At 32.2% G+C, this 10,351-nt stretch overlaps 1 protein-coding gene across 2 annotated transcripts in view; it reads left to right on the forward strand.

Annotated features, from left to right (window-relative positions):
- The window catches only part of apc (APC regulator of WNT signaling pathway), a 49,573-nt gene that overhangs the window by 6,045 nt on the left and 33,177 nt on the right, over positions 1–10,351 (forward strand). For both annotated transcript variants that reach the window (XM_051120669.1, XM_051120671.1), the window contains one exon: positions 3,118–3,270. In XM_051120669.1, coding sequence (XP_050976626.1) covers positions 3,136–3,270 — 135 coding nt within the window. In that variant the 5' untranslated portion in view covers positions 3,118–3,135. The remainder of the gene's footprint in view (positions 1–3,117; positions 3,271–10,351) is intronic.

Below are 10,351 nucleotides of genomic sequence, written 5' to 3' on the forward strand. Positions count from 1 at the left end.
GATGTGCATAGATCGGGATTCTGGCTTTATCGTTGGGACGCTTAAAAAGCCTCTTTTGTGCTGTGCGAGGACAGATGCGTGAGCAGGCTGATTATTTATAGCGATGGACACGGATTCCACACTAAATGTAAGCAGTAATTGCTCCTGTCAAGATGGAGGAGCTCTTGCAAGAAAAGCTTTTTTTCTGTTTTAGCAAACAAAGCAGATGTTTAATGCTGGATTTGTTGGTGTAAAACACCATTTTGGCAGGTTAGATGGTGCATGTGAGACCGGGATGTCGTTGGTCACCGTGTCTTTGTGCGCGGAGGGAAGGGCATCTTGACTGCAGGGAATTTTAGCATCTTGCATTGCTGGTGAAGAGGTGACTGCTTTAATGCATCATAAGCGCTGCATGCACAACACTGCACCTCTGGTGAATAAATGCACACAACGTTTAGAAAACGGTTGCATTTGTGGAATAATGCAGAGGTGTGAAGGTGCAAACATTCGTGTTTTTGAAGAAAGTGTTGAAATATTAATGAGTCTTTCTTCTTTTTACTCCTCCCTGTTTCCTTCTGATTCTGTCTCGAGCCTTTTTGCTGAATAGCTGTCGACCATTTTGCTCTGTCTTCATGACAGAGAGAGGTTTTTATATATACTATTAAATGCATTTCCATGAATCTTCATTACAGTGCATTTACAAACTATAAAATTGCAACGCTACACTTAATATTTGTAAGCATAAAATGCATCATTAATTTCACCTTTCGTGGCCTTTTATTACCTTTAAAAGTGCAAGCATTTATTTATTCACCAAATGTGTGTCGTCAGATGTGTGTCAGCAGATTTCTGTGGCAATCGGACTCATTTTGCCCTCATAACAGCCCAAAGAGTGTAGCATGCTGTTGGCATTAAATCATATGCATCCAAGCTGGTTAATTATTCAGGTTGCTTAATAATAGCAAGATCTTGATGTAATTATATGGATTATGCAAACCAAAGAATTTTGGATGTTTAGGTTTGAATTATTCACATGCAAGTTCTACATTTTGGTCAGAACCACCTGCATTTAATTGCATTTAGAAATCTGAGCAATGTGCAATAAAGAGGCAGGTAGGAATATTTTCCCCTTTTTGATAAATTATGCTTCCTAATGGCCGTGGATGCCCTGGAAACAGTGGCAGAATCCGTAGCGGAGTCACATTGATTGGACACAGCTGCAAATTAGCCCTGACACATTGACTGTCTTCTAGTAATGTAGGCTGCTGGTGTTGGTTAATGTAAAACCAGGTTAAACACTACCTGGTGAAAGTGGAATGAAAGGAATTTTGTTTATTGTGCATGTTGTAAAATGGTCACATAACATGCACAATCACTTTTTCATTTGATATTTTTTTTTGCACTGTGCAATTTGGTATTTTAGCAGAAACTGTTTTTGAAGGTAAATGCACAGTTGCATTGCTTTTTAAGTGTTTTTCTATTGCGTGCAATAGCATGTTCTCAATTCTTTTCTCCTTTCTGTATTTTGGTAATGTTGCAATATTTTACATCACAGGGCATTGTTATTCCTAATGCTGATATATAATTTGCCATTTTGGCAAAATACTGGTTTTGAAGGCAAATGCACATAGTTGCGTTGCTCATAAGTATCTGTATTTTGATAATGTTGCAATATTTTACATTGCAGGGAAGTACTTTTCCTAATGCTGACATATGATTTAGCATTTTGGCAAAAGACTGTTTTTGAAGGCAATTGCACGTAGTTGCATTGTTCAGAAGTATCAGTATTTTAATGATGTTTCAATATTTTAAAACACAGGGCATCAATATTCCTAATGCTGACATATAATTTGGTATTCTGGCAAAAAACCTTTTTTAAAGGCAAATACTTGCATTACGCATAAGTATTAATGATCAGTCTTTTTTCTTATGCATGCAATATGTTCTTTTTCAGTTACATGTTTTTGCTAGAAAATCTGTATTTTGATAATGTTGCAATATTTTACATCACAGGCTATTAATATTCCTAATTCTGAGATGTCTTATAATTTTGGTATTTTGTCATCAAATGTTTTTAAGACAAATGTACTTAGTTGCATTGCTCATAAGTATATAAAATTTATTTATTTATTTTTTTTTACATCACAGGGCATTGATATACCTAATGCTGACACACAATTTTATATTTTGGCAAAAAAAAAACTTTAAAGGGATATGCACATAGTTGCGTTGCAAGTTTTAATGTTCAGCATTTTTTTCTTATGCATGCAATGTGTTCTTTTTCAATTACATGTTTTTGCTATAAAATCTGTATTTTGATAATGCAATGCTTTACCTAACAAGCCATGGATATTCCTAATGCTGAGATAATTTGTAAAAATAGTAATTTGGTATTTTGGCAAAAACCTGTTTTTGAGTGCAAATGTGCAGCTGCGTTGCTGATTAGACACTAAGTATTAAAGTTCAGCGTGTGCATCGTCTTGCAGCATTTGCATGATTTCTGTGTGTTTTTGAAGAGAGGTGTGATTTTAATTTTAAGTGATCAGATGCTTCATTTTCACCTGCTGGAACAAAAAACAGGTTCTTCATAAAATGCAAAATGCAGTTATTTAGGTTGCATTGATTATTGTGTGGCTACAGAAATCCAGAGTCATGCTGAACAGGGTTTGCCGTTGATCTTTAGCATGTCAGTGGTAATTTAGTGGCGGTGTGCTGATAGATTTTTCCACATGGTTGATCAGGCCTTCACTTCAGGACGAAGATAAAAATAGGAACTTCATTGCAGCTCCATGCTCTTGATTCGTGTCACTTTGCCTCTCATAACCATTTGCTTGACTGGACTCACTGCACAGGAAAAAATGGCTGGCGGGCATCGGCTCTGCCATCCACACACACACACACACAAACACACACATGTGAGGCACGTGTGTTATTGTATTTTTGATCAGTGTCATGACCTGGTCATTGACTGCATGGCAAATAGTAACTCACTTACTCACCCACATTTAGTTCCAGACCTGTATGTTTTTCTGATCATCTTATATGTCAGAATTGTATGCATCTGTTGTTCATCCTTCGCTCTGGCATCAGCCGTATTAGTCAAGCATTACTCTGCTCCTCTGTTCTGGGTTATTGTAGGTCAAGAGATAGTCCAAGATGGCTGCAGCATCTTATGATCAGCTGCTGAAGCAAGTGGAGGCATTGAAAATGGAGAACTCCAACCTGAGACAAGAGCTCGAGGACAACTCCAACCACCTCACCAAACTGGAGACGGAGGCGTCTAATATGAAGGTACAGCTTCCGTTTGTGTCTTAAAGCAGCCTAATCGTATTCTTGACAACATGAAATCAGAACCAGCTTTATTTATCTCCTTTGCGTGTGTTTCCTGGCTCATAGAGCACCATAGTGACAGTTTTTTTTTATAGGCCAACCTGTAAGTTAGTATTACCCTGTTTCCCTCGATTAAAAACCCATTGTGATTATTCAAATGGCTTTTGGATTATTGCAGAAAACAAGCTCTGTGTCCATTGAAAGTTTGATTCTTACTCATTGTGTTCATCATAATTATCTAAGCAAATTTTGAAGCCTAAATACAATTGGCAGAACTGAAAAGCTACGTGTAGGCTTCACATGACTTTATTTAAAAATGTTTTTACTGAAAATTTATGTAAGAATAGTTTGGAATAGTGCAATTATAAAGTCTGTTTATAAATGAGTCTGTTGTTTATAAGAGTCTGTTAAGGTGAGTTTAAATTAATAAATTTCCTGACAAGTAAAAGCTTTGGGGGAAAAAAACACAAGGAGGTATTACTGAGGTATTTTGTGTCATAGAATAAATTGTGAAAATATCTTGAGCTTGTGTTCACAAGAGACTTTATTTCAGGCATTTAACTATAAACCTGTTTAAAAACCAGTTGTGTACAAAAATATGCAAGTATTTTGCGTATTTTATTGTTGCATATTATTATGGAGAATAAAATAATTAATAATTCATTGTGATGTTGGGAAAAATAACATTGACCAACATGGCCATTTTATTAAAACCTAAAACCATGACTTAAAATTAAATTTGCCATACGTTATTATTTGATCACATTAAAGAATAAATTCAAAATTAAATAATGAAATGTTGCTATAATACTGTTAAACTGTAGTATTCCAAAATAATTTTAATTTTTAGAATACTTAAAAAAAAAAAAAAAAAAAAAATTATATAAAATGAAAACAACTATGATGTACTATTACTATTTTTTTAATATTATTTATTTATTTTAATAAAAAGGTTGCGATTAAAATGCTAATATTAACTTGTTTACCTTTGCTTTCAAATATTAAACCATAGAGCTTTTGTTTTGGTGAAAAACTTATTTTTTGAAATGTTTGTCTTTTGTTGACAACATTTGTGAATCTTTTTAATTACAAACGGGAAGATGTTTGGCGCATGTTCCGTTTATTAGATGCTCGTTATAAGGTGCATTCATTGCGATTTGTTAATCGCACTAAACCGTATCACATTCTCAGGCATTGTTAGAAAAAACAAGACCCGTGAAGCGTGGTTTACAGTGAATTTATAACAGCTGAGGGGTGTTGTTAGGTGCGACACGAAGCGGTTATTCTATATGTTTAGTAAGGTTTCACAAAATAAAACAGAGCAAATGAAGTTTAATGATATTGATAAAAACATTATTGTTCCTCCAAACAATGTAGTTCCTCAGAAACAGTTTAGTTGCAACAAAGTGGTGGCCGAGCAACACACAGATGTAAACAAAGGTGTGCGTTTGTAGAGTAATTTACAACAGCTTTGAAAGCTGCTCAACCAATCAGAATCAAGGACCTGAACTATCCATTTTATAACTATTACAATTACCGGAAGAAGGAGTGCTACTAAGCTGGAACAAGGCTGACTATACAACTAACCTAATGTATATTTATCTCCCACCTTTGGTCAATTTGTGTTCAGCCTCAAAAGGGTTTGTATTTAAACGTCTCAGCGCCTCATTTTGTCTTCGAACGCTGTACGGTTTGGCTCTCTTTTAATGTCGCAGACTTTCAAGACTAAAAATGTCATCCTCCGCCACTGATTTCCCACTAAGTACCCTTTCTTCTCTCAGCTCCTGACACCAAAGGCAGCATTCGCAGGCACTTCTTTGAGTCGAGCTTTTGAAGTGGAAGCGGCAGCCTGCTAGGTGGGCATTAAGAAATTGGATGTGACCTGGCAGTCTCGAGAGGGAAGACAAAAAAGGAAAAAAGGCTTCTGAAAGAACTTAAGGCCCAAAATGAACGTGCTGAGACATCAGAAGTTGGCTAATATGCAAGTTTTAGAGCAAGACTGTCAGCCCGGATTGCCTTCCCCAATTTCGAGACAAGGTTCAGACGAGTTCAGGAGAAAGATACATGGTGATATTTCAGGCTGAATTGTAGATTGGCTCGCCGAAATGGCTCGCTGTCACATCTCGTGCTGTTTAACACGTGTGAAAGTCTCTTGAAGGGAATTTATGTCGCTCTGAAGATGTGAGATTGGTGTTGCTAAGGAGGAATCTTTGAAGCGGAAGCAGATTTTCTTTCCGTGTGTTCATACGTTGTGTTGTCCTTAAGGGGAAAGAGAGGAGTTTTTGGTTGGTTCAGTGAATATGATAGGGGGAAAAAAAGGATGTAACAGCAGTAAAGGTGTTCGTTTTAACTGTTAGCAGATCAGAGTGATTTGTTTTTGGTGTTTATTAGCGTCAAGTTTGCTGTATACATGTATGCAGTCAACATAAAAGTGCATTTTTCTTTCTTAATGTGACACATTTCACATAGCAAATTGACTGGATCATGAACAAGAATCTGTTTCAAATATATAGTCAAATATATGCCATAACGAATGCTAATTGTTCTATTAATTGGATGCAGTACTAACAGTGGCCTTAAAGGGACAGTTCAGCCAAAAATTAAATAATATAGTAAATATAAAGAAATAATAAATAATATAAGGACGCCTTTTGATTTAAAATTTTTCTTGAATCTCATTTTGTAAAAATTAGAAAAAAATTAGGAGAAAACCGTATATATATATACACACACACACACACACACAATTTTATATAATTAAATATGTCTTTTAGAAATAGATTTTTAAATTTTAAATATAGAATTTTTATAAAAATATACATTTATATTTTAATTTAATAAAAATTTTTAATGAGTTGCATAATTCAAAAATAAATATAAATGTAATTTTGCTCAAAAAATATAATAATGGTTATCATGTGTTTTGTCATTTCTTTTTTACATTTCATCAGAATTATTTCACTTTCACATAATCACAAATCAAGAGGACGTCAACTTGCTTAGTCTCCTTGCAAATTTAGTCACAGTGAACAGCGCAAATGACTGCATGAAAAAAATCTTGCTGTATTACACTTTTATTTGAGTAGAATATCTCAGTATAGATTGTTAAACTCCAACTTGCACATTTGCCAGTGTTTTACGTAATGTGCATGTGCATGGTTGCCAGATTGGGAAGATTAACTAAACCACTGGGAACAATATTTATCTATTTAAGAAAAAAGCTCTGATTTGGGGATTCAAACTCTTGATATTTGGCAACTGCAACTATGAAAGCTTGTGGAGGCTTGTTAATGCAAGAAAACGCAAATGCCAAATAAAGTTAAATGTTTTCAGATAAATAACCAGCAGGTAAAAATCACAGATGAGCATGCTTAATTAATTGAGATAAGCAGAAATCATAAATATGATTTATTGTGCAGCCCTAAAACTCAATATCTGCAAGTTTAAATATTCTGAAAACTTGAATTTTTTTTTTTGTTTTGTTTTTCTTTAGAGGAATTTGCACTGATGACTTAAGACAGACTAGGAATGTGAGTTATGATTTTTGATTTCATGTTGACTTTAATTGTCGTCTTTTGCATGCATTAATTTAATGTAAAAGAAAGCACCCTGCTCTCCAGTTGTCCTTGTCATCCCGACCCCAAATGCTTTATGCCACAGGCGTTTTCTGAACTCCAGATGCCCCGTTTCTAAAAGTCAGCATCCAAGTCGTATTTGCCTGCGTAGGGTCTCAGGAAGTGAAATCCCTGTTGATGTTTGGCTTATGTAAGAGCTTTTGGACGTAACCTCTTTCATCAGGATGATCTGATATTGGGCACATCCAGACCGCCCTGATGCCAGTGGTTATGCCATCCCTAGATGTAATCATAGTGTTTAAAGCACTTAATGAGAAGCTGGGTTTTGTTTGGTGTGTTTTTAACTGTGGCAGATGCTGCGGAGGCCAGAATTCACATGCCGCCTTCCAGTGTTGAGATGCTGCTATTTGTAGGACTTCAACAACTTAACGATAAAATCACTAATGATTATAATCAACGACCAATTTCATTATCGGTTAGTCAGCTCTTTGCACTGCGCACAGAGAACCCACATGAGTAATGCTGCTTTAAAAAAAAGCTCTTAGCGGTGTTATAGTTTGTTTGGTGATTTTGGTGATTTATAATAAATGCAGTATAGCTAGATTTAAATTTTGAGGATCAATTATACCATCCTATACATATAGCACCATATCACTTTTCCTTGATTAAAAAATAAAAACATAATTAAAAAATAAAATGTGACCCTGGACAACAAAACCAGTCTTAAGTCACTGGGGTATATTTGTAGCAATAGCCAAAAATACATTGTATGGGTCAAAATTATTGATTTTTGTTTTATGCCAAAAATCTTTAGGATATTAAGTAAAGATCATGTTCCATGAAGATATTTTGTAAAATTCCTACTGTAAATATATCAAAACTTAATTTTTTGATTAGTAATATGCAATGTTAAGAACTTTATTTGGACAACTTTGATTTTTTTCAATATTTTATTTTTTGGCACCTTCAGATTCCAGATTTTCAATAGCTGTCTCGGCCAAATATTGTTCTATCATAGCAAACCATACATAAATGGAAAGCTTATTTATTCAAATGTCAATTTGGAAAAATTGACCCTTATGTCTGGTTTTGTGGTCCAGGGTCACATATATGTAATATACATATTTTATATGTATGTAATGATTTATATAATTAAGAAACACACACACATATATATTAATATATTATTTATTTATTTATTTCTGTGCATATATATATATATATATATATATATATATATATATATATATGCGCAATTTAAATATAAATAATTTTAAACAGTATATTTATGCAAATTAAAATGTGTATATTATATATGTATAGTTATAAAAAATGCCATTTATGATTTCTTCCTTTCATTTGATTCCTTGATTTCATTTAATTTTTGATTTGCAGAAAAAAAAGGGCCTAATTTAAAAAAAAAATATATAATATACATGTATATGATATTATTTATCTAATTAACAAATGTGTACATGTATGTATGTATGTATGTGTATGTATATATATATATATATATATATATAATTAGTACAATATAATAATTCATATCATTTATGTAATTTTATATGATGTTTCTAAATTTTATATGATGTTTCTTTTTTTTTTTTTTTAACATGAAATATATATATATATATATATATATATATATATATATATATATATATATATATATATATATATATATAATTAGTACAATATAATAATTCATATCATTTATGTAATTTTATATGATGTTTCTAAAGTTTTTTTTTTTTTTTTTTTTTTTTTTTTTTTTTTTTTTTTTAACATGAATGTATAGTATTTAATAATAAACATGAATAAAAATGGACCATTTAAAAATAAATCTATAATATAAATAAATTTGATATATATATATATATATATATATATATATATATATATATATATATATATATATATATATATATATATATATATATATAATTGTTATAATTGTTGTATATATTTTGTAAAATTAAAAATGATGTTTATACAAATACAAATGTACATTTCTAATTTAAAAAAAAAAAAAAATTAAAAAATTCTTCATGATTTGCAGTAAATATTACTCTACCATGAGCTTTTATTTGGCATCTCCAGGTTAACATGTACTGCCCTCTGCCGATGAAACTTCAGGCGGATAAAATGCTGCAAGGAACGCTTCATTTTTGACAAAGGATTTGTGTTAAATGTCTCTCTTATCTTGCCGTTTAAACCTGTAACACTAAACCGCTGCGTCTCCGTCTCTCAACGCTGGTTTATGTTGCAGTGGCACAGAAATTAGGTTTTCTCATTCATCAGAACTGCCCTGCGGTGTCCCTAAACAAAAAACACTTTCGTTTTTCTTCACGAGATCTGCTTGCTCCAGTTTTTTCCAGCATCATAATCGTTTTCCTATTTCTCATGGAAGTGTTCAGAGGCCCCTTCCGTTTCCCAGGCGGTGAGATACTCGCGGCTTAATTTAGAGAATCTCCCTTCCTGTCTTTGTTCGTGGGATGAATGCAACGCCGCTCCATCCTGCAGTCATTTCCCTTCCCCTCCGGCCGCTGAAACAAACATCTGCAGGCAGAAAATAAACAGCATGTCTGGGCTTCCCCTCTCCATGTTGAGTTTAGTTGATTTCGTTAATCAACACGCGAGAGCAATGAAAAAATTTAACAGAGTCGTTTGGATTTTCAGAGAAGGAAAAACGTGTTTCTGACTTCCTAGTTGCTTAACTTGTCATGTTTGGTTTGGAGATGTAAAAATGGTATCTATTAATGTTCAAAGTGACAGTCACAATTTGATTTTTTGCATTTTAAATTACGTTAACTTTTGGCTGTCCAATCAAATATGATCATTTTAGTGTAATTATGGCTGATTACTGATCACTAAAAAAAAAGTAGGTCAAGTCTAGCACATTGAATTCTGGGTTTAAGCTTCACTATTATTCCTTACTTCAGTTTTCTGTCAAAATAAATAAGTTTGATAGTTTGACATTTGAAAGTCAAGGAATTAAGTTTAGTATTGTCATAAAATTGTTATAAAATATATTGTTATAAAAAATACAATTAATGCTTAATGTAATTTTTAAATTATTTTGTTGTGTAATACTTATTTTAAATAATATTTCTTTTTTTAATTATATTTCTAATTATTACTAATAAATATTAGAATTTATTTAGTGCTAAAAATACAAATAGAACTATTTAAAAGAAATTCTAATAATAAATAATATAAATTATAAATAATAAATGCTAATAAATATTGTTTAGTACTACAAATTAGCAAACCTGGATTGTTTAATATTGTAAATTTAAGAATATTATAACAAAAATAGTAATGTAAAAATTATTATATTTTATAGCAAAATATTACAGTATTTTTTTTTTTTTTTTTTTTTTTTTAGTAATTTAATTTTTTATTTAGTGATAATAAAGTAGTATTAAAGATTTTTATGATAACTTGTTATATATTTTTAAATG

This window comes from Labeo rohita, chromosome 10, assembly GCF_022985175.1.
Source record: "Labeo rohita strain BAU-BD-2019 chromosome 10, IGBB_LRoh.1.0, whole genome shotgun sequence".
NCBI lineage: Eukaryota > Metazoa > Chordata > Actinopteri > Cypriniformes > Cyprinidae > Labeo > Labeo rohita.